Genomic DNA, 25,733 nt, shown 5'->3' on the forward strand with positions numbered 1-25,733 from the left:
CAAATGAGAAATATAAAAACATAATTCAAACCGCTGTGCGCATTGGCGACACACGGCTCAAGAAGCCGATATGTAATTCCCTCCCATTAAAATATATATATTTCATAAAAATACCAATCAGGGAATGTTAACGGGGTTGTCTCTAAATGTTTTAACTTTTATGAGCGCATCTCTCTCTCTCTCTCTCTCTCTCTCTCTCTCTCTCTCTCTCTGCACCGAGCTCCGCCTGATCTTCTTTAAGAACGGTGATGCCGTTATCAATCGAGTATTGATTGGTCAGTAGGCGGTGCTTTAACACAGAGTATTGATTGGTCAGTAGGCGGTGCTTTAACACTGAGTATTGATTGGTCAGTAGGCGGTGCTTTAACACTGAGTATTGATTGGTCAGTAGGCGGTGCTTTAACACTGAGTATTGATTGGTCAGTAGGCGGTGCTTTAACACTGAGTATTGATTGGTCAGTAGGTGGTGCTTTAACACCGGTTGATCTCTGATCTCCAACTTAACCTGCTCCCGACCAGGTTAGGTGTTCAGCATGAGTTACCACGGTGATTGAACCCGATAACAACTAATCCACCTTCGTAGTACAGAAAATCCAGGGTTGAGCCTGAAGTTAGCTCGTTAACGCCAAATCCTGCTTCGTAGTACAGGCCTCAGGTTAGGTTCACAGGCTCAGTTACCATAGTAACTGACTCTGAGGTGAAGTTACCTCTCTTTCTGAAACAGAAAACCCAGAGTTTCCCTCATCTCAGGGTTAACTAACTCAGAGTTTTCACTAAACCTGCTTTCTGGAACGGGCCTCTGATGTGTTTCACCTGTTGTGTCACCTGTCCCTCATTTGTTCGTTGCCTCATGTATTTAGCCTCTGTGAATCCCTTTGTGTCTTGTCAGATTTTGTGTCCATGCCTGTTCAGTTTGTAGCCATGCCCTTGTGTTTCCTCCCTGTGCCTTGTGTCTGTTTCTGCGTCAGTTTATTTTGTGAGTTTTCCAGTCCCTGTACTGCTGCTTTTTTTTATATTAAATTCCTGAGTACCACCATCTCCTGCCTGTCTGCCTCCCTCTGCATTTGGGTCCTCATCCTCCCGCTACACACAACACTTTTTTGTTAAGTACATAATTCCATATGTGTTCATTCATAGTTTTGATGCCTTGAGTGAGAATCTACAATGTCAATAGTCATGAAAATAAAGAAACGCATTGAATGAGAAGGTGTCCAAACTTTTGGCCTGTACTATATATAACGCCTAAGAAATAAATACACATACCTGCAGAAGACAATTTCAGATTAACTGGCTTCTTCTGTTTCCTTCTGTCCACACCTCTGCTCCTAAACATTAAATAACACAATTTATACACTCTAAATGGCCTGTAGAGCCTCTGTTAATGGGAGACACTGCAGGAAGAAAAAACATTAACTAATATTACCATGAAACGTCCCCAGTTAAGCATTATATTGTTAAATATGTGCTAATTTGCATACATTTCCAGAGCAGAAATCTGAACATTGGAAAAAGCCAGGTTCAAAATTCTTCTTTTATTTTGTTGACATATTAGTCAAAGGTTTTCACAGAGGGGATTTTGGATATCTCCTTTTATCACCACATAAATCAGAATATGGTGTCAACAGCCATAAAAAAGAAAATCCATTTTCGTTACGTTTTTAGGTGTAACATGTTACATAGATTAGGCTATGAATGATATCTGAACAAAGCCCTTTGTAAAAACCTTCAGAATATAGAAAGGAGTGAAACTGGAAAGGTTGGTGTATGTAACTGCTACACAGTAACAAACTGGCCTGTAGACTAGGGATGGGCATGATTAATCGACAATTGATAATTGATAATTAAGAATTTTGTTGATCACGTTAATTTGTCATCGATTAAACTAATGCAGGTTGCATTGCGTAGTGTGAGTCTTGAAGCAATGAAATGAAGTGTCACTGTGTGGCAGCCATTAAACATTTTACCACCCGGGGGCGCCATAGGTTACCTGGCTGCGAGTTTCCGTTTTGAGTTCAAAAGTAATCATGAAGAGGTCACGGTGAAGTGTGGCGTGGGACCATTTTGATTTAAAAAAACGACTTATTTCACTGCAAACACGCCATGTATAAGTACAACACGGCCACGACTCAAACAATGTACCACATATGATGTACCACATCCGTGCATCCGACATCCGACCCTGGTTAATGTTGGTGCGTCCTGCTCTCAGTCTCAACCTAGCATCTACTCGGCGTTAGCACGGAGAAGCTGCGATGCACAACGAGCAGAGAAAATGACCCAAGGGACCTGCAAGTTCATTGAGATGGATAATGGAACCAGCATATCACATTTCGTCATGATGTACCATCACCAGACTGGTAGAAACTCACCACGAAGAACGGAATAAGGTTCCCCAGGCTGGCCAGGTTAACGCGGAGGTAGGCGACCTGTGCATCCTGGCAACACGGCTGTTTTGGGCGTCTGGACTGACGGTCACCAGGTAGCGGTCGCGTCTGACCCCAGATCATGTCAATATGCTTATCTTTCTCAACAAACAGTAGACTGGTGCAGAAGTTGTATGTGAGTTAGCCTACTGGTTATTTTTTATTAGGCTTTGTCCATGCCTTGGATAGTTGTGAGTTATATTTTGACAAAACCTGTGAGATCTAAGTATTATTATGTTTTTGGTTAAGTTATTATTTAACATGATTCTTTTTATTTATTATTTTGGAACAAACGAGGGACTCTGTTATATATATATATATGATATATTATATATATATATGATATATTGAGGAGCCCAAAACGATCTGCTCAAAATGAAATGATTTATTATTTCACCTGTAAATTCCTGTTAAACGACAAAAACAGTCACTGGATGGGAAAAGGTTCTGTGTTGTTTGTTAGAATCCTCTCCAGTGAAATACAGACACACCGTTTAGCTGTCAGCATTTAGCCGTGTTTACTCAAGACATAGGCGCCGATTGATATTTTCCTCCATGGGTGCTCACGGGCGCACTCCCTTTTAAAAAAAAGAAGTAGCCAAAAATTGTTTGCATTTCAGAACCTTAGAAAATGGACAGCGGCCGACGTGAACACACGCGCCTATTAAGTCGATAATAAAGCCGTAAAGTAGGCTTTCAACTCAGGACAGCGCCAATTCTCACAAATACAGATATGATTGGCACGTAACCGCGATCAGCTTGGTGGGAAATTAAGAATCAATGCCACCGACATAACCAATCACATTATGACAGATGCTCCACTTTGCACCAACTGCAATGTTTAATTTAAATGAATGGAGCCTACTGGCAGTCTGGCACACGTGGGTGCTCAGAGTATTTTCCATGGGTGCTCCGGAGCACCCACGGTATCGGCGCCTCAAGCTGGTAGGCTAACGGGTCTGCTGTCGAGTGTGGTGTTACCGTAACTAGCGTCCCGTGCGGCGATGTTTCATTTTCCTCTAACGTCCATTTTCGGAGCATCAGAGAGAAGAGGAGGCATTTAAGTGGCACCTCAATAAGGCGATATCCGAGTTGCTGTTCGCTCCGGTGATAACGGTTGTTAAGGCATTAATTAGCACCGGTCTCGGATCTCGGGTCTCAGATCCCCCCCCCCCCCAAAATAAAAACAAGCGACAAGTTTGCAGGTATGTAAGTGATAGCATATGCTTATGGCAGAAGTAGAGAAAAACAGAGACGTTTGTGATTAAATACTTTACATGTTAATATAAGTTCTGTGTTAAGTTTAAAAATGCATTATTTTAATATACATATGTAATCCTTTGACTTTATTTTTAATTTCTTGAATAGGGTTCATAGTGAAGAGTTTTATGTTATGTCATGTTTGACTAATTTCAACCCCTAATGGTAACAGTTAAATTGCACGGTTCATTGCTGTTTGAATACAATTCTGTGCATTGAACAAGTCTGGGTTTGGTTTAAATTGATTTATATGAGCTATAGTAGTCTACCTACCCACAGGGGAGCTGCAGAAATGTTGGGCTGTACTTAGTACTATGATATGCCATGTGTTAACAGTTGGATTTTCAAATAATTAAGTTATTATTTGCACAGTGACATCCACATAGTCTGGAAATATAAGTATGGAAAAAAGTATGGAATTTTGAAATGGAAAATCAAGGAACCCTGTGGAGAAGGCAATTACATTTTTATTTATCCAAGGTCCCAAAAAGTCATTATTTATTTATCCATGAATTCATACTCAAAATTTATTCATCTTCGACTCAAAAACATTCATGGCTAATATCTGTCTTTGTGACACAATACTATCCTTAACTTCACCACCAGATGTCCTCCTAGGGTTCTGAAGCTTCGAGTACTCAACCTGTTTTTCGATACAATTGGATTGAAAGCTTCACTGGTTCAGAAAGCTTCAGTTCGCACGCTGTATTTTTGTATTTTCATTGCGTTTTTAATTTTTAAAAAGTTACATAATGAATTTTAATATAAAAATATTACTGATTAATCGATAAATGATCGTTAATTCTCCCAACGATCAATGAAGAAAATGTAATCGAATGCCCATCCCTAGTGTAGACCGTCCGTTTTTACATTACACAGTAACAGGCTATCAGCAGACCAGGCCGGCAGATTGGGTGGGGTCTCCCCCTTATTTACATTCCACAGTAACAGCTGACGTGAAAAGAAAAAGAGTTGAACCAAGCATCGCTAAAACTTACTTTTAACCGCAAAACGGCACAAAACAGCCAGTATTAACTTTGTATTAACTTTGAGACAATACATATTGAAGGATCACAACACAATTTGCAAAGAAAAGAACAGAATAACGCAGCAGCATTTTAGGAACCTACCTCAGCGATACAAGACGGTGTAGTGACGAGGACACACAAACAACTGTCTAAGGGAGGAAAGGGAGGCTTCTTCTTCTCTTCTTTAATGGCGGATTGTAAACAACAGGTAGGTGCACACTGCCAGCTGATGTACAGGAGGGTGTAACAGCTCAGTGTATCTTATGGGTCAGTGTATGTTTTGGTCATTCGATTTTCATTTCATATTAAAAAACAAAAACCGAATAGTTGTTTGATTTTCGCTTTTAAATACACATCTCGAAATTGAAATAAAAGGCTATTTCCCTTCCCTGTGATATGCGCACCGAGATTTCTGCACATGACAAGCTTTTTTTGCAACATGTCTAAAATCACATCAGAGAAGGAATCCAAAGTCATGTCAGCCTGGGCTGAAAGCAACACTGGTACACTGGCGCTGTTGCCTTGGAAATGACAACATCTGGTCTCAGAATATGAAAAAACAGGCCCTTTTTCATTTCTGTTTTCTAGTGATTTTATTTGGTGTTATATGAAATAGAAAATGAGAATCAAAGCATATTTTAAATATCTCTCATCCCCTTTTGACCATGAAAAGGAAAAAACACCTTGTATTTCAATTTTCAAGTTTCGTATTTTAAAACGAAGTTTTTTAATGCTTGTTTATGAAAGGAAAATTGAATAACCAAAACATACACTGATGTTAAATCATGTCATCTTACAATGATCTTAAATTCTACTCCTCAACCTGGTGTCTTTTCTAAATGTAATTAGTGCCTTCCTGGTGATTCGTATCTCCTCTCCCTCTCCTTCTGATCCCAGGACCCTTATCAGGGCCTTCCTAAACCGCCTTATTGATGTGACATCCTTGCTTGGCCGACAGGAGCTGTCACTTAGATTCAACTTTATTGTCAATGTGCAGAGTACATGTACAAAGACAGCAAAATGCAGTTTGCGTCCAACCAGAAGTGCAAAAAAAAAAAAAACAGAAAAGTGCAATGTGATATTCTTAGACAAGAAATATATTGCAGTGTATATATTATATATAGATATATTGAACGAACCGTATAGACAGATATGTACAGTATGTACATCTATGTGCAGTGTGGTAACATTATAAGAATAGTAAGAATAAGTATGTGCAGGATGAATAGTATAAAGAGACCAGAGGGGGCTTTCCAAGCTGTCTATGCCAAAGCAGCAGATCTCACATCAGACCCACCAGATGAGCCCATGAGAAAGCGCCTTCTGACCTATTGCAGGATCCCCGAGAGCGCTACAGAAACCTGCATGGCCATCCTTGATAACATCTTGGAGCAGATTCCTCAATGTTTTTCAAATATTAGAATTAGACAATCAGGGTAAATTTAATGACATGAGACAAGAGTTTCCAGAGGAGGCCTTCCAAAGTGTCCTAGAAAGTTATGGCCATCACTTTGATTCAGGGAGACTGAGGTCTGAACTTCAAGTCCTGTATTCAGATCAGGACTTGCAGGGTAACAGGGGAAAGCTGTGTGATTACTTGGTGTTCCTTAAAGACGTGGAGTTGGACAATGCAATGGCTCAGCTTTACAAACTGTTCTCTTTAGTGGCAACAATTGGAGCTCCATCTGCAGGTGGAGAAAGGAGCTTCTCCTGTTTAAAGCAGCACAAGTCCTACACCCTAACACAATGGGCCAAGCCTGTGTAAGCAGCCTAGCTCTGCTGGCCATTGAGAGGACACTGGTCAGGTCACTGGAAAAGATGCCTAGTTGGTACAACAGGGTCACAGAGCATTTTCTTCAAAAGGAAGATAGGGCAGAATTTACACATAAATAAATGGACAATTTTTATGATGTAAAAATCTGAAAATGAGCTACGCCCTGCTACGCCCTCCTACACCTCGCTAAGCCCTCCTACGAGTAAGAAAGTATATCATTCACACATTTATATTTGGGTAAATGGGTTGGTCAACTTAGCTAACGTGACGATACCAGGAATGCTTAAAGGCAAACATACATATGACGTTAAGTCACCCTAAAGCTTTAGTGAGTAACTATTTTATAATGAACGTCTGTTACTTTCAAGCCATCACCAAATGAGTTGATAGAAAGTTAATTAAGACTTTCAGCTCCACACAACTCTCTCTGAGGAGCTTTTACATGATTCTTTGAGGAGAAACTCAGTTTTTACACATCTGTCCATTAAATCAACTCATCCATTAGTCGTCAAAATCAGCAAGGAGTTTCTTTAGTCAAGGACAGATCTACTTACTCATCTTAACGTAACAGAGTATTTCTACACTGTGGTATTACTAGTTTCAGTGAAAGATCAGAGTACTTCTTCCTCCTCTGTTGAAATCATGAGAGAGTTAATGTCTGTTGGAAACTACAGTGCCTTGCGAAAGTATTCGGCCCCCTTGAACGTTTCGACCTTTTGCCACATTTCAGGCCTCAAACATAAAGATATAAAACTGTAATTTTTTGTGAAGAATCAACAACAAGTGGGTCGCAATTATGAAGTGGAACGAAATTCATTGGCTATTTCAAACTTTTTTAACAAATAAAAAACTGAAAAAGTGGGCGTGCAAAATTATTCAGCCCTTTTTACTTTCAGTGCAGCAAACTCTCTCCAGAAGTTCAGTGAGGATCTCTGAATGATCCAATGTTGACCTAAATGACTAATGATGATAAATAGAATCCACCTGTGTGTAATCAAGTCTCCGTATAAATGCACCTGCTCTGTGATAGTCTCAGAGGTCCGTGTAAAGCGCAGAGTGCATCATGAAGAACAAGGAACACACCAGGCAGGTCCGAGATACTGTTGTGGAGAAGTTTAAAGCCGGATTTGGATACAAAAAGATTTCCCAAGTTTTAAACATCCCAAGGAGCACTGTGCAAGCGATAATATTGAAATGGAAGGAGTATCAGACCACTACAAATCTACGAAGACCCGGCCGTCCCTCTAAACTTTCAGCTCATACAATGAGAAGACTGATCAGAGATGCAGCCAAGAGGCCCATGATCACTCTGGATGAACTGCAGAGATCTACAGCTGAGGTGGGAGACTCTGTCCATAGGACAACAATCAGTCGTATACTGCACAAATCTGGCCTTTATGGAAGAGTGGCAAGAAGAAAGCCATTTCTTAAAGATATCCATAAAAAGTGGTTTAAAGTTTGCCAAAAGCCACCTGGGAGACACACCAAACATGTGGAAGAAGGTGCTGTGGTCAGATGAAACCAAAATCGAACTTTTGGCAACAATGCAAAAGCGTTATGTTTGGCGTAAAAACAACTCACAAGCTCATCACCCTGTAACACCAAAAAGCAGCCCCACTGTCAAACATGGTGGTGGCAGCACATGCCCCCCGTTTTGGGCCTGCTTTTTCTTCAGCAGGGACAGGGAAGATGGTTAAAATTGATGGGAAGATGGATGGAGCCAAATACAGGACCATTCTGGAAGAAAACCTGATGGAGTCTGCAAAAGACCTGAGACTGGGACGGAGATTTGTCTTCCAACAAGACAATGATCCAAAACATAAAGCAAAATCTACAATGGAATGGTTCACAAATAAACATATCCAGGTGTTAGAATGGCCAAGTCAAAGTCCAGACCTGAATCCAATCTAGAATCTGTGGAAAGAACTGAAAACTGCTGTTCACAAACACTCTCCATCCAACCTCACTGAGCTCGAGCTGTTTTGCAAGGAGGAATGGGCAAAAATGTCAGTCTCTCGATGTGCAAAACTGATAGAGACATACCCCAAGCGACTTACAGCTGTAATCGCAGCAAAAGGTGGCGCTACAAAGTATTAACTTAAGGGGGCTGAATAATTTTGCACGCCCAATATTTCAGTTTTTTATTTGTTTAAAAGGTTTGAAATATCCAATAAATTTCGTTCCACTTCATGATTGTGTCCCACTTGTTGTTGATTCTTCACAAAAAATTACAGTTTTATATCTTTATGTTTGAGGCCTGAAATGTGACCAAAGGTCGAAAAGTTCAAGGGGGCCGAATACTTTCGCAAGGCACTGTAAATGTAAAATGTATTTTAAACCCAGAATGGCCGTCTTTGCAATCATTCTTTAACCAGATAATTAATTTGTTATCACAGTGAAGTTAGCAGAAGGATACATGTGAGACTACAGACGTTTTTATACAAAACACATATTCTATGGAAATAAGATTCATTGGATTATATACAGAAGAAGAATAAAACATGTTCTAATGAAGAAGATACCTTAATTGTGAAGGAAACATCTTTATTCTTTGATTTTCAAACTGAAATAGATTTACATTTGTTAAAACATGTTGAAATCATCAAGTCCTTTTTATATTTAAACCTTTATGGAAATAAATCACTAACAGCTGAAGCTGCTCCAATAAAACATGATTAAAGTGAAAATCAAAGTCAACACAGTTTATACAGTTAACTAGTTTTCAACACTACTAAAGAAGAACATTTCTGACATTAAAGACACAATCAGTGAGAAAAATGTGAACCAAAGTGAAGCCTCGTCCTCCACCAACATTTAAACCACAGGACAGGAAGTTGTTTCCTCCTACAGAGAACACAGAGACACCGAGGAACCATACATGAGCCCAAACCCAGGGTAAAGAGGTTGAGTGAATGTGGTGTAGAAGGTGTAGAGGGGGGTCAGTGAGTCAGCGGAGACTCTAAAGAAGGACACAAAGCCAGCAGGCCAGTCCACATACACTCCTACTCTGTCAGGCTCATTGGTGGAGAAGAGATGGAGCTCTGTTTCACTGCTATTGTGACAGACAGAGTAACAACCACCAAAGCTGTTCAAACACCAGGACTGATCGTTATGTCCAAACACACAGTACCTGTCTCCTCTGCTGATTCCTTTGTAACTCACTGCAATATAAATCACTCCTCCTACTGTCTCCACCTCCCAGTAACAGCGACCAGTCAGACCATCTCTACACAGCAGCTGATTGTAGTAGTCAAACCTCTCTGGATGATTAGGATATGGCTGCTGCTCCTCTACATGTGTCACCATCCTGTTGTTATCAGACAGTTTGAGTTCTCTGTGTGCTGTGTTTGTGTCCAGTCTGAGTTTAACGGAATCTGACGGAGAGAACGAGACACAACACAGCAGCAGTTTATAATAACATCATTAGTTAAACTTGAGTTAATAATTATTATACTGTTAACTAAATGATATTTAATAATTTCATAATTAATAACTGGTTTATAAAGCATTAAATAACAATGTTTATAGATCATAGCTTAACAAACTCAGGAAAAAGCTCCAGGGGGTCACAAAGGCAGCGCAGAAAATCATTGGCTGCCCTCTCCCCTCCCTGGAAGAACTTCACAGCTCTCGCTGCCTCAAAAAGGCCAAAACCATTGTACAGTACTCATCACACGCTGTTAGAACTACTGGCGTCAGCAGGAGATACAGGTCCATGAAAACGAGAACAAACAGACTACAAAACAGCTTTTATCCAACAGCCGTAAGTGCATTGAACAATGCTGCTAAAGTATAGTTCCCACCACTGATCTATGTCAATAGCACATGTCAATATATGCAATTTTTAAATGTGGATGCCTGTATGGGTGTGTCTCCTATATGTTTTTAGCATTAGTATGTATGCAGCAGTAGCATTCTTTATTCATGTATTTATTTAGGCATATATTACCTCATAGGTGTTTGGCATTTGACAAGGACTGCACTTAATTTGGTTTTATCTGTTACAATGACCATTAACAAGTTATAATCTTCAGATACAGCTTTATAATAACCATCCAAATAATGTTTATTGACGGTTTATAAACAATTTATTGATCATTTATAGGGTTGGGTATCGTTTGGTTTTTTTTTCGATTCCGGTGCTAAATCGATACTTTTAAAATGGTGCCGGTGCCTAAACGGTGCCTGAACCGTTACTTTTCAATAAAGTAAAAAAAAAAAGAAGAAGAAAAAAAATAAGGGTAGTAAACAACAGTCAGTGACTTGTTTATTGCTAAGGCCAAAGCCAAAAGATTTAATAATAATACAATAACTATAACATATAACAATAACTTATTTCACCAGTTAATTGCTATTGAACCCCGGATGGGAAAAGGGTATTTTACAATTACTGTGAAAGCACCACGAGCCAACCTGTTTTAAGTGAATGCACCGTGTGTGTTGTTTAAATTCCGACAATGGCAGCTTGCGGAGAAGCACCGTGTGTGTTGTTTAATCCGACAACGGCAGCTGCAAGTGAACGCTACCGTCTGTGTTGTTTAATTCCGACAACGGCAGCTGCAAGGAACGCACCGTGTGTGTTGTTTAATTTCGAACAACGGCCGGCAGTGAACGCACCGCTCTGTGTTGTTTAATTCCGACCATATAAAAATACTGTATATCTATGAATTTGCGACAACGGCAACTGCTGCTGAGCTGCAGAGCAGACTGTTACATCCCGCTGTTGAAGTCCTCCACAGTGAAATACAGTCACACTTTACAATTTTTGTTTAACGTAAGCTGTCAGCATTTTACCGGTGTTTAATCCAGCTGCTAGCTAAAGGTAGGCTAACGTTACATGCTGTCAGGTGTAGTGTAAAGTCAAGCACCGAAATGAGGCAACCGAAACTTTTTTTTTTCTTGTTCTTCGTTTCATCGCTACGCTTCACATCCACGTTCCCTATTGCACCGAAGCTTGCACCAATCCCAATTATTTATATTAATTAATTTAATATTATCAATTTGTTGTGTCGCGTAACTATTACGCCAAACACTAAGTTGCGGAGATGTTTGAGTATAAAAAAATTTAGTTGAGCATGGAGCGAGGGAGAAAAAAACGAGCAAAGCGAAGGTAGGTGAAATACCATCGGAGAGACCCGTAACGTAGGGTACAACCGGAACGATTGAAACAGAGGACAAATGAAACATTGCCGTTATCTTGAAAACAATACACATTGCAAATGTCAAATTTCATCAGCACGTACAGCACGCAAGATCTACCAGACATAGGAAAGTTGGCGTCATGATGTCATGCTTGTACAAAGTTAGACAAGAGGCCTGTACTACGAAGCAGGATTTGGCGTTAACGAGCTAACTTAAGGCTCAACCCAGGATTTTCTGTACTACGAAGGTGGATCAGTTGTTATCGGGTTCAATCGCCGTGGTAACTCATGCTGAACACCTAACCTGGTCGGGAGCAGGTTAAGTTGGAGATCAGAGATCAAGCGGTGTAAAAGCACCGCCTACTGACCAATCAATACTCGATTGATAACGGCGTCACCATTCTTAAAGAAGATCAGGCGTAGCTCGGTGCAGAGAGAGAGAGAGAGAGAGAGAGAGAGAGAGAGAGAGAGAGAGAGAGAGGGTGCGCTCATAAAAGTTAAAACATTTAGAGATCGACAACCCTGTTAACATTCCCTGATTGGTGTTTGTATGAAATATATATATTATAAATGGGAGGGAATTACATATCGGCTTCTTGAGCCGTGTGTCGCCAATGCGCACATCGGTTTGAATTATGTTTTTATATTTTTTATTTGCTCTCACGATCGCTTCCCACTGCCAGGGTTGCAACTGAAATTATAGGCTAAAGCAACGACAGTTTATGGAAAGCACAAGTGTAATTATGGTCAGATCTTGGTCCTGACTGATGAGGAAGTGATATTAATAAGCGTTGTGATTTAAACATCTACAGCGGCTATTTATTTTATTTTTTTTGCCAGCTTTCCTTCCTGTTTTAGGAAGCAGCGACTGTATCGCGTTATGCCTGTAAAACCGTGTCTGTGTTCTTCATATTTATGTTGAATTATAGTTTGCTCTTCTTGTTTAAAATATGCTGCTCTGGTAGATGTTTGCGATTGGTCGTGGTGCGCGAACACCGCCTCTTTTATGTGAACGCGCGCGCCGCTGGATTGGGAAACCCTGAGTTGACTGAACTAGTTGATAACCAGCGTCGTAGTACAGGTTATGTGGGACCGCAGTTGTTAGGTTAGGTGAAGCCGGATAACTGAAAGAAATCCAGGACATGTTGATCTTGCTTCGTAGTACAGGCCTCTGCAAAACCAATTTGAGTAAGTAAAATGTTTGATGCGGTAATTTTTTTTTAATGAGCGGTTGTATTTATTGTTCCATGTACCATTGTCATGGTCATACAACATATGAATTAGTGTTTTAAAATGTCCTACAGTGTGGAATGTCAGAGTCTTTTAGTTTAGGAGCAAAATAGGTTGAAATGTCAATTGTTTTAGAAAGATGTAAATATATTTGGGGCTATCAGGTAGGGGGTCGAGTTTTGCCATGTTTTTGTTCCCTTTTAGATGTTTTATTTTTATTTTTATTCTTGTATTTTAAACTACTTATTTTTTTTTTCTATCGTTTTTATCTCTAACCTGTAGCACTTTGAGATCTCTGATGAAAAGTGCATTATAAATTAAATGTATTATTATTATCCTATGGAGACTGACTGCCTGTGGGTCATGTAGGGCTCTTATTTGGATGTGCGGTGGTCTTACCCACATAAGAACAGCGTAAAATAACATATGTACTATAGAAACATTATATAATTGGAAACATGTATTATTCTAGCTATATAAATGGCATAGTGCATGGTATTTACATAACCGCGAGATACGCGCTTCACGATGACGGCAATGAGTTGTTAACAGACATTCACCAAGACATATAGCCCTGCAGCAATCTATCTGAAATAACACCTATCAGAAGTACCATTCATGATATGTTGCCAATATTGAAGTTGTGGGAAGTGTAGGCCTACATATCTTAAACTGTACGTTTCTTTTCTCCCCCATGCCTGTTTCATTCGTCCAGGCCAGGAGGGACGAATGAAACAAAACACGTCAGACTACTGCTTAAATAACTCCAGAACGGTTTCGTTCAGAGCTGAAAATGCAACTGTATTTGATAGAGGACAGATGTAGATTGCTTGTGATAAAATATTAGCTTTCAGTGTTTTACGATGTCTTTGTAAATGACGTTTGATTAAAAACTGTTTCATTCGCCCCGGCTCTCCCCTAATCGGAGAGACCCATAACAGCGGCTGGGCAGTGGCGCGGCCGCAGCACACCAGGCCGCCGGATGGTGTTGCTAAGAACTTGCAATGTACAGTATAACTATTATCAGACCGGCTCTCGCGGCCTCAAAACACTACCGGCCTACCGAGAAAAGTCCTGACTCTCCCGATTGCCACTCCGCCTCTGATCCAAGGTGTGGGAGCATTTCACACTAAATAAGTCAAAAAAGTGTGTTAATTGCTAGATAAGCAAAAGCGACATGGCATGGCACGGGAGCACCACAGTGATATTCAGCACCGTAAACATGTTGGAGTCCTTGATGAGGAGGAAGGGAGTTCAACAGCAGGGTAAAGTCACTACACTATCCTACTTTTGTTCCGTTTTGAAGTGAGGAACGTAACGTCCCTCCAGTAGTTCTTCTGGTGCTGCTGTTTACTCGTTATCCAGGTAGCTAAGTTAGCGTTAACTCGTTAATAACAGTAGTAAAGCAGGGGTGGTATAGTTTGCAAGACTTTTTCACTCGCCTCTTTTGGCCCATTAATTTCTGTTAATCTTAATCTCTTAATCTTCTGTAATCTGTTATCATGTATATATTCTGTGCTTTGTCCCATATCAGTTATTGTTGACAAATATATTTGTGTGAGTTGTACTTTTTAATTTAATTTTCAAGTTCTTTTATAGCACTTGGTCATCTTAAACTGTGTTTAAATGTGGTGTATAAATGAACTTAACTTGCACTTACTACAATGATGGTAGTAATTGAATGAATAAGCTTCAAGTGAACTTGTGTGTGTGTGTGTGTGTGTATGTGTGTGTCTTGTCTGTATCTGTTCTTTGGGTTAGGCTACTTACCTTTACACAACTAGTAACTAAAACAACAAGTATGTATGTAAGTATGTATTGAGTTGATGTAAATTAATGCTTTTTTGTTTTTTAATCCGATTCATCGATTAATCAAAAACATAATCGACAGATTAATCGATTATTAAAATAATCGTTAGTTGCAGCCCTAATAATGATGCATGTAGTCAGTAATGTTGTAATGAATAAAAACTATCAGCTGTGGACTTCCGGTTTAGCGTCAGCCATGTGAGGGCGCATAAATCCGGAGCTATTCCCCCTACTCAAAGTATCTCAATTAATAATCCATTTGTTAAGCACTCTGAGATTTGGACTCAGATCCGTCGAGCTCTAGAGCTTAAGGGTCTTTCTTCAGCTGCACCCATTGCCAGTAACGCTTCCTTTCTACCCTCTCTTTTTGATGGGGCTTTCAATATTTGGAAATCACAGGGTCTAGTTACAATTGATCAGTTATTTATTGATAGTAACTTTGCTTCATTTGACCAACTTAAAAATAAATTTTCTTTGTCCAATTCACATTTATTTCGGTATTTTCAAGTTCGGAGCTTTGCCCGTAAACATTTTCCTGAGTTCCCCTCTCCCCCTCCTAGAGGTGTTATGGAGTGTATTTTAGACCAGCATAAATGTATAAGGGGTGCCATTTCAAAGATTTACAGTACAATAAATGACAATCAAACCCCATCTAGCAGGGCTCTGGGAGCAGGACATAAGTATTTTGTTAGGAGATGAAACCTGGCACACTATCTTAAAAAGGATACATTCTTCTTCAGTTAGCTCGAGGCATAGGCTTATTCAATTTAAGGTAGTGCATTGTATTCATTGGTCTAGGGTGAAACTTGCCAGGATATTTCCTGACTTAGACCCCACCTGCCCACGCTGTCTTGCAGAGCCAGCCTCTCTTTTTCATTCTTTCTGGTCCTGTTCTAAGTTATTAAGGTTTTGGGGGGGAATTTTTAGTTGTATCTCAGAAATCCTTACCACAGTAATAGATCCCAACCCATTGACAGCTTTATTTGGGGTCCTTCCAGAAAATGTTAAACTTACAGCTTTAGAGAGGGATAATATTGCACTTTGCAGACTGTTGGCTAGAAGACTTATACTGATTAACTGGAAGCTGCCATCTCCTCCAACCTACCGTCAGTGGATTTTTGACCTACTTTTTGCCCTCAAACTTGAAAAGATTAAATTTGGAGTTAGAATGAAACCCAAACTTTTCTTGAAATCTTGGAGCCCTTTTTGGATTATTTGAGACAAGCTCTGTATAAAACCCTTTTTTTTCTTTTCTCTTTCTGATTTATTTAGTTGTTTATATGTATATTACTGTGATTATATGTTCATTTGTATGTATTTATTATGCTTGTATAATTTCTTTGCTTTTTGTTTCCCCCTTTATTTCATTATGCAACATTCTGATACTTGTACTGTGCTTGAGAAGGTTTTCTTAATAAAAAGTTACAAAAAAAACCAAAAACAAACTATCAGCTGTGTATTTAAAGAGAAACTAACACACTTACATTTCATCAGATCACGCCTCTGCACCCTGGAGGAAGAAACACAGTCAGAATGATTTTCTATCCAACATGAGTCCTAACTGCTGTTAGACATGATGCAGAGTTCCTCAGTTTGTCAGAGAGACAGAGAAACTCATCTCAGTTAACAGGGGTCTCATTTATAAACGTGTTGTACGCACAAAACGGGGCTGAAAATGTGCGTACGCCTCTTCCCACGCAAAGGCTGTGATTTATAAAAAACAAACTTGACGGGAGAATGTGCGGTCCTCAACGCAAACTCTGACCCATGCGTACGCACATTTTAGAGATAATAGGAATTGGTGACGCAGATGGTGAGGTGGTGAACTGAAGTCAGACTGCAGAAAGTACATAATATATATAACAATTACTCGTATTATTCTGAGTATTGATGCCTCATGCACATTTTTTCACTCCATATCATCCACGTTATCATGAAGATTAAATCCAGCAGTGTTATTTGGGATTGTACTACGGTGGCTGGGAAGTGCAATGCAACATTACAAAGAATGAAACACTTTTACAAAGCTCAAGACAAATTTACATTTTGGAAAACAAATTTACATTTTTAGAAAACAAATTTACATTTTGGAAAACAAAATAACATTTTAGAAAACAAATTTACATTTTAGAAAACAAATTTACATTTTAGAAAACAAATTTACATTTTGGAAAACAAAATAACATTTTAGAAAACAAATTTACATTTAGGAAAACAAAATTACATTTTAGAAAACAAATTTGCATTTTAGAAAACAAATTTACATTTTAGAAAACAAATTTACATTTTGGAAAACAAAATAACATTTTAGAAAACAAATTTACATTTCGGAAAACAAAATTACATTTTAGAAAACAAATTTACATTTTAGAAAACAAATTTACATTTTAGAAAACAAATTTACATTTTGGAAAACAAAATAACATTTTAGAAAACAAATTTACATTTTAGAAAACAATTTAACAAGATGCAAAACACTTTTACAAGTCCCGAAACAAATTTACAAATGACAGATTCTTCACGAAAGGGGAATGTACCACATACCGGAGTGATGAGGTGTTGCGGGTGTTGCTGGTGAGCCGAGTCAATTTGTGTTGTTGAGTATATGGCGTGAATGAAGTTTATGGTGACTTTATTGCGTGTGGTCGGTGTTTGGAGTTTTTATATGACGGCGGACCTGACAGAAACTGGAAAAACGGGGAACGTATCGACAGCCGCGGCCGGATCGAAGCTACAGCGGGGGGGCAGCTGAGTCCGTCTGCAGCTGCAGGACCTGGAGCTCACTGCCCATTCCTGGGAGCCAAAACGACACCACGCAGCTGGAGACCCAGGCCGTATTGCTGGGCCCGCTGGAGGGAAGGGAAGCCCGGAGAATCAGATCCAGGACTGAGCGTGGCGGACTGTCACAACCTGCTGAAGTTTAAATCACAGGTTTCCTAAAGGGAGTCTGGCGGGACTCGGACTGTGGATGACGAAACATGACTTTAAGTCTCGTTAAATGAATAACTACATGCAGAAATAAATGAATCATTAGTGGGGGAGTGAGCCTGGACATTTCAGTCTGTTTAAACTTCACTTTGAAGCAGAACCTCTTAGTTCAGAAGGGTGAAGTTTCCGTTTGTACTCATATCTGTGAACTGATTATAATAAATATTCTTTGTATTAACACTTTCTTAATTATTTGTTTCTTTTTTTTTTTTTTAAAACTACAACATCGCATGAGATTTTGACGATTTATAGTGATTTTATTTCCGTTAGACCTTTGCCTACATTGCCGCTGATGCATTAAACGACGCCCCCCATAGACAGTATATAAGGGAGTGCCTCCCCTGTTCCAAGATGGCGGCTCTATTGACGCATTCGATCCATAACTGCCGTAGTCAAGGCGACATGTATACAACACCTCATCACTTCCGGTATGTGGTACATTCCCTTTCCGTGAAGAATCTGTCATTTGTAAATTTGTTTCAGGACTGGTAAAAGTGTTTTGCATCTTGTTAATTTGTTTTCTAAAATGTAAATTTGTTTTCTAAAATGTTATTTTGTTTTCCAAAATGTAAATTTGTTTTCTAAAATGTAAATTTGTTTTCCAAAATGTAAATTTGTTTTCCAAAATGTTAATTTGTTTTCTAAAATGTAAATTTGTTTTCCAAAATGTAAATTTGTCTCAAGCTTTGTAAAAGTGTTTCATTCTTTGTAATGTTGCATTGCACTTCCCGGCCACCGTATTGTACAGAGTGATAATTGTTCCATAAACACCTCCAACTCAAATCTTAAATAAAAATGTGTTCTTAATATTTAATCAGTGCCATCTCACCGTCACATTGTCCGCTACGGAGCGCAGGAGGAGGAGACGGCCCGACTGCATGGAATCCAGGATAGTATCAAATACCCTACCATTAGATTACTGCAGAACACAGTGTAAATAACTAAATATCTGTCTTTAAAACTGTGCATATACCATCAAATGTCTGGAAATACAACCGTTAAGCTCTCGCGCAATTGTTACAGTTAATGTCCTCGTTATCAGTCCAAACTTTAATACTGTTTGTGAATAAACCTGCATGAAGTAAAGTGTGTTTGCCTATTACACTTTCTTTCGTCTTCAAATTGTATCTCGGGTGGGGGGATACCACTAGTTGATGCTGTGATTTTGGCAAGGTGTTAACAATCACAAATTGTTGTAAACATACTGGTGTGACCCCTGTGTGAAATACTGCATGATGGCACTGCTGGCCCTGCAGGAGGACTACGGCAATGGAAGAATCAGGAGAAAAAGAGACTTCAGGGACCACGACGATGACTGGCTAATATGCCGTTTTAAATTCCCTAAAGCAGAGCTCTTGGATCAATGTACTGAATTGGGTCCAGTAGAGAGGGCAACGCGCTGGAACCGTGCCATCTCGGTCCATCCCGGTCCAAATGTCAGACAGCTAAGTGTTTGTTTTAATACATACTATATATAATCTTCAACTTTATCACTAAGGCTTGTTTGGATATAACAAATAGTTCTGTTAAATCTTATTGTATACGTCGAAGCTGTCCCTGAGTGCCGTAATGCCTGCTGTTTTGGACGTATAATTAATACATGTAGTTATAGATTAGGTTTCCCTACACTGTACAAAAGGCCGAAATTATAATTAATTTGCAGCAATTCCTGAACGTGTGAGAAGTTTTTTGCTTTTTCTCCGTCCGTCATCATGATTCGGTGTAACTGCCAGTGTCATTCATACACAGATCAGCATTCATGAGGTGCTCTGCATTGACTTTTTATGGTTAAAAATGGGCGTGTACAGGGCGGGATAAGAGGCTGATTCACGTACGCACACTTGTAGGTAATCTGTGATTTATAATGGGAACATTGCTTACAGGTGTGCGTACACACGGTTTTATAAATCTGACTTTTTTTTGGTGTACGCCATTTTGGGCTTTTGGGCGTACGTACACTTATAGTAAGGATCCTACGCAGTTTTATAAATGAGAACCCTGGTCACTGGTATCTAAGAGGAATGGGAAGATCATGTAGAAATAATAACAGACACAGACATCACTGATCTGCTCTTGTTTCATTAATGTCCTCCCACATGATAAAACACAATCTGAAATATGCACGGAGACATCTCATTGTTTGTTGCAGTACTCTCTGAAGCCTCATGGGGTCGAACAAACAAAATCATCTGTGAATAAGTAAGTAGTAGATAAGAAGTCGAGAACAGAGGTAAAGAAAAGCAGGCTGCCTAGCAACAGCAGTAAACATTCATAAACACGACGTACCGGCAAACATTACATTTCTACATCTACTCTAATTATTAACGTGACTGTGGTTCATCTATAAGGATAATACCTAATCATTTCAAGAAAATGTGTTTTATGGGGAAAATACTTTTAAGTTGACCTGATGATGGAGCTAGACAGAAAGTTAGAATTACTACAATTCATCACATGGGGAACATTAATGTCTGAACCACATTTCATTAAAATCCATCCAATAGATGATAAGATGTTTTCACTTAAAGATAAAGTAAGTAATTAAGTAAAGTTTATTTCTATAGCAAATTTAAAAACAGCTCACGCTCACCAAAGTGCTGTACATAGCGCATTAGCCATAGGGTAATAAAATAAAAAATAAAATACACTTACAAATCAGTGATTTAGGCTAAAACGACATCAAAAGACAAACACTTAATTACAAACATAGCAGGATAAGACAATTAAAATGCTGGGAAGGCCAATGATAAAAGTGTAAACCTGCTGGTGACGCTAGAGGAACACTCAGAGGATCACTATGGATGAATCCTCTGGGGAATAAATGTCAGAACAAGATATTATCTCAACACATTTAGTAGTTGTTGAGATATTTCAGACTGGAACAAAGTGGTGGAAAACATAACTATCCCTAGAGCCATGCTGCTAACAGGACTAAAATGAGAATGATTTTTGATTTTCCATTGTAAACTTCTGTATGTGTTTCCTAACTCAGGCCTACTCTCTCCTCTGAAAAGAAATAAGAAGTTCTTCAGCTGAAGGACAAGAAATTAGAGGCACCTGCAGAGTTTGAGCTCTTGTTACCTTAGAGGATCCACTGTCTGTTGTGGACCAGCAAGCAGATTCAATCCTCTCAGGGCCTGATGGATCCCCTCCACTAGAAGATGAAAAAGTCATATTTTATTAATCCAAGGAGGATAAATTAAATTTTTCATTCTGTTATTTTAAACATCACACACACACTGGCCAAGTCCACAAACATGCAAACAGGACCTAATTAGTGGACTGCCGTTTTGAAGCCTTGAGTTTGACAATTTGGCCACTGTTGGGTGGAGGATGACGGGCCAAGCCATTGTGGTTTATGGTGTTGTTACAGTGGTGTGTGGACATCTAATGAGAATATTATAATAATAATAGAGAGATGTCAGTCAGACAGGCAGAGATACAAGCTGCTACCTTGGGGTGGCTGTGGCTCAGGTGGTAGAGCGGTCGCCTACTAATTGGAAGGTTGGTGGTTCGAATCCCTGGTTCCATGTCAAAGTGTCCTTGGGCAAGACTGTGAACCCCCAATTGTTCCCGATGCTGTGCCATTGGAGCAATATGTGTGTGAATGTTTATCTGATGAGCAGGTGGCACCTTGTTCGGTAGCCTGTGTGAATGGTACTGTACTAGAAAAGACTAAGACTAGGAAAGCGCAAAAGACAGAATTAGCTGAGTGATTAGCTGAGGTAGGAAAAGCCATGTGAGTAAATAACAAAACCAAGAGAGTTGGTGTACAGAGAGGGTTCTGACACAGAACTGACACACTCCTCAGCCTCCCTGGTAAAGTCTACTCCAAGGTGCTGGAAAGGAGGGTTCGGCTGATAGTCGAACCTCAGGTTGAAGAGGAACAATGCGGATTCCGTCCTGGTTGTGGAACAACAACTCTCGCAAGGATCCTGGAGGGAGCCTGGGAGTATGACCATCCGGTCTACATGTGCTTTGTGGATTTGGAGAAGGCGTATGACCGGGTCCCCCGGGAGATACTGTGGGAGGTGCTGCGGGAGTATAGGGTGAGGGGGTCCCTTCTCAGGGCCATCCAATCTCTGTATGACCAAAGCGAGAGCTGCGTCCAGGTTCTCGGCAGTGTTCTCCGTCAGGGTGGGATTGCAGTTTAGTGGGCAGGGGATCTCATCGATGCAGATGATGTGGTCCTGATGGCATCATCGGCCTGTTGCCTTCAGCACTCACTGGATCAGTTTGCAGCCGAGAGTGAAGCGGTTGGGATGAGGATCAGCACCTCTAAATCTGAGGCCATGGTTCTCAGTAGGAAACCGATGGAGTGCCTACTCCAGGTAGGGAATGAGTCCTTACCCCAAGTGAAGGAGTTCAAATACCTTGAGGTCTTGTTCACGAGTGAGAGGACAATGGAGCGGGAGATTGGTCGGAGAATTGGTGCAGCGGGGGTATTACATTCAATTTATCACACCGTTGTGACGAAAAGAGAGCTGAACCAGAAGGCAAAGCTCTCGATCTACCTGTCAGTTTTCGTTCCTACCGTCACCTATGGTCATCAAGGCTGGGTCATGACCGAAAGAACGAGATCCAGGATACAAGTGGCTGAAGTGGGTTTCCTCAGGAGGGGGGCTGGCGATTTTGAATTGAATGTTCAAAATTAGTGCGATTTTGGCCATTTCCACATGTCGTACTTTAACGAACTCCTCCTAGAGATTTCATCCGATCAACTTCAAACTCGGTCTGTGCCATCTTAAGAAGTTAAAGATGGGGGGCGTGGCCGTGGTGGCCATTTTCTGTGTTTCGCCATTGAAACAGGAAGTGGGTGTAACTCGAGTGTACATTTTCCAACTGACTCGAAACTTTTCAGGATTCATAAGAGTCCAACCATGAGGACAAATAAAGGCCGATATTTACTTAAAGTCATAGCGCCCCCTAGTGGCAACAGGAAGTAGGCCTAAAAGTCAAGGTGCTATACTTTGACGAACTCCTCCTAGAGATTTCATCTGATGGACTTCAAACTTGGTCTGTACCATCCCAACACCTTAACGATGAAAAGTTATTAAAAGAAAAACTTTTCGTCAGACGATGTGGGCGTGGCGGCCATTTTGAGTGTTTAGCGATGAACAAAGAAGTTGTTGTATCTTGAGTGTACATTGTCATATCTGCCCGAAATTTCTCACGTTAGACAAGGGTCCAGGCCTGAGGACACCTACAGGCCAAAATTGACTTTTGGTCATAGCGCCCCCTGCTGGAAACAGGAAATCGGCCTTATATGACAAACATCATCCGATTTACATGAAACTTATAATGTGTGGTCTACATGTGATACTGAGCCGCCCCCTATACTTTAACCACGCCCACGTACTCAGGCCACGCCCCCTTTCATAACATTTTAACTGGTTAAGGTAGAGTCTTGTGTGAGGTCTCATTGAACTCAGCAAAACGTTTCTTCTTCATTGGTGATGGTTTGGCCCACCCCCTATGCGTAAGCCACGCCCCCTTTAATAACTAATGACCTGTTTCTTGTACACTATTGTGTGAGGTATCATTGAACTCAACAGAGAGTTCCGTTTTCATTGGTCATGGTTTGGCCTGCCCCTTATCTTTAGCCACGCCCCCTTTCACAGCTAAAGAACTGTATGACTTAGAGTCTTGTGTGAGGTATCAGTGAACTCAGCAGGGAGTTCCCTTTTCATTGGTGATGATTTGCGGTGTCTGAGTGCCGCGCAAATGCATGGTCGCAAAGAGCGGCGTCTGCCAGTAACCCCGAAGTCCACAGAGGAGCGAGGGCCCGTCCAATGCTGCTTGCAGCTTTAATTCATTACTGTGTTCATATTGCTTACGTCTCTTTTTATTAATTAATTTTAATTTATTTATAATTTATACTGTTTATTGATTCCCAGTGGGGAAATTACAATTTACACTCTGTTTGTTTGTTAGAAATCACTACACTTATGTCTTAATTCATGTTTTACTATGTTATCCTGTCATACTATGTGTCATCTCAGGGCAAGTGCAATTGAACTTCGTTGTTATGTGCAATGACAACAAAGGCATTCTAATTCATAGGTCTGGCAACAGTAGTTTATAAATACAGACCTGGAGCCTCAGCGATTTGATTCCTCTGAACCTGCCTTCCTGCTGCCATGGCTTCTTCTTCCTTTCGGTCCTGGAAAGAGAAAGAGACAGTTACACAAGGATTTGCTGCATTGTGTCAAAATGTTATAGTGTCTCGTGTGACTTGAGTGTTTATGAAGAGATTTGTTCCTCACCAGTTTCTTCAGCACTTCATAGACAGCGTCAGTGAGTTCATGTTTGTGCATCTTGAACAGTTGTTCTGTCTCAGTTGTACAATCTGTTGTACACAAGGCAAGGCAATTTTATTTATAGAACACATTTCAGCAACAAGCCAATTCAAAGTGCTTCACAAAAAACATCAAACACATTTTTTTTTTTAAATAGATAAAATATGAGAATAAAATTAAATTAAAGAAAGGCAACATCAAAAAGAAACGTTTAAAAAATTTAAAAGAACTGAGTGTTGCGGCGGACCTGTAGTGTTCTGGGAGTTTGTTCCAGATATGTGGAGCATAAAAACTGAATGCTGCTTCCCCCTGTTTAGTTCTAACTCTGGGGACAGAAACCAGAAACCTGTCCAAGACGACCTGAGCGGTCTGGGTGGTTCGTAGCGCATTAACAGATCAGAAATATATTTTGGCCCTAAACCATTTAGGGATTTATAAACCAGCAAAAGTATTTTGAAATCAACTCTTTTGGGCACAGGAAGCCAGTGTAAAGATTTAAGAACTGTTCTCTTAGTGAGAACTTGAGCAGCAGCGTTCTGAATCAGCTGCAACTGTCTGATAGATTTTTTAGGGAGACCTGTAAAGACACCGTTACAGTAGTCAAGTCTACTAAAGATAATAGCATGGACAAGTTTTTTCAAATCCTGCTAAGACATAAGTCCTTTAACCCTTGATATATTCTTAAGGTGGTAATAAGCTGAGTTTGTTATTGTCTTAATGTGGCTGTTGAAATTCAGGTCTGAGTCCATGACTACACCAAGATTTCTGGCTGTCTGTTGTTTTTAACATTGTCATTTGAAGATGAGTGTGGACTTTCAATCATTCCTATTTTGCTCCAAAAACAACCACCTCAGTTTTTTCTTCATTTAATTTTAGAAAGTTTTGGCACATACAGTCATTAATTTGTTCAATGCACTTAGTCAGTTTTTGTATTGGACTATAGTCCCAGGCGTTATGGTTATATAAAGTTGTGTGTTGTCCGCATAACTATGGTAACTTATTTTGTTTTTTTCCATAATCTGAGCCAGTGGAACATATAGTAAAGAATGTAATGTTAGAGAGTTAAATAGTTTCCTCACCAAGGGCTTTGGGCCTTCGTTCAGGTTCATGATCCCAGCATCTCTTCATCAGTCCTGTCAACTCTGTCAACCCAGCAGCATCACCCTTGATATCATCCAGCGGTGGGCGATCTCCCAGCGGGACGCGAATCGTCACTATGTAGGGCTGTGCATCTACATTGGAGGAAGAATTAAAAAGGCTGTCAAAGTGGCCTTGAGGTTAAATGAGACCTTGGTAATACCTGAATAGATGGTCTGGACTAGGGCTGAAATGATTCCTCGAATAACTCGAATAATTCGATTACAAAAAATCCTTGATTCAAAATGACTTGCCTCAAAGCTTCGTTAAATCAATGTTACCAACGTTGTATCGCTGACGCTGACGGTGTTTCCGCACGGAGCATTATTACTGTCGCACAGACGCTTTTCAGTCTGCTGCTGGCGACACATGCTCATAGACAGTATATGCCAGAGCGTAAATAGCGAGGGGCTAAGAGACAGGCTGGAGAAAACGACAGAAAGTGTCCAAAGTTTGGAATCAGTTCAAACGTAATTAAAACTAAAACTCTGTACCGTGTGTACTGCAAAATCAAGCTAGCTTACCACAATAATAGCACAACGTCAGTGCTTCAGCGTCTCAACAGAAAACATTGAGTCTAACTTTCCTCCATTCGAAGAGGACCGACAAAAGTAAATCACAGAGTCATATGGACGGTGGAACTA

The 25,733-nt window shown here is 40.1% G+C and overlaps 1 protein-coding gene across 2 annotated transcripts in view; it reads right to left on the minus strand.

The window, feature by feature from the left end:
• Positions 1-25,733, minus strand: part of LOC120566216 (ankyrin repeat and protein kinase domain-containing protein 1-like) — a 58,709-nt gene that overhangs the window by 12,206 nt on the left and 20,770 nt on the right. The window contains exons 9-14 of one of the 2 annotated variants that reach the window (XM_039812537.1): positions 25,032-25,184; positions 23,920-24,002; positions 23,747-23,816; positions 20,735-20,807; positions 16,150-16,175; positions 9,306-9,859 (exon numbers count right to left, since the gene is read on the minus strand). In XM_039812537.1, the coding sequence (XP_039668471.1) occupies positions 9,330-9,859; positions 16,150-16,175; positions 20,735-20,807; positions 23,747-23,816; positions 23,920-24,002; positions 25,032-25,184 (935 nt within the window). In that variant the 3' untranslated portion in view covers positions 9,306-9,329. Of the gene's footprint in view, positions 1-9,012; positions 9,860-16,149; positions 16,176-20,734; positions 20,808-23,746; positions 23,817-23,919; positions 24,003-25,031; positions 25,185-25,733 lie in introns of those variants that run through there. The other variant, XM_039812536.1, reaches the window with a different exon arrangement.

The sequence above is a fragment of the Perca fluviatilis genome, chromosome 1 (assembly GCF_010015445.1).
Source record: "Perca fluviatilis chromosome 1, GENO_Pfluv_1.0, whole genome shotgun sequence".
Classification (NCBI taxonomy): domain Eukaryota; kingdom Metazoa; phylum Chordata; class Actinopteri; order Perciformes; family Percidae; genus Perca; species Perca fluviatilis.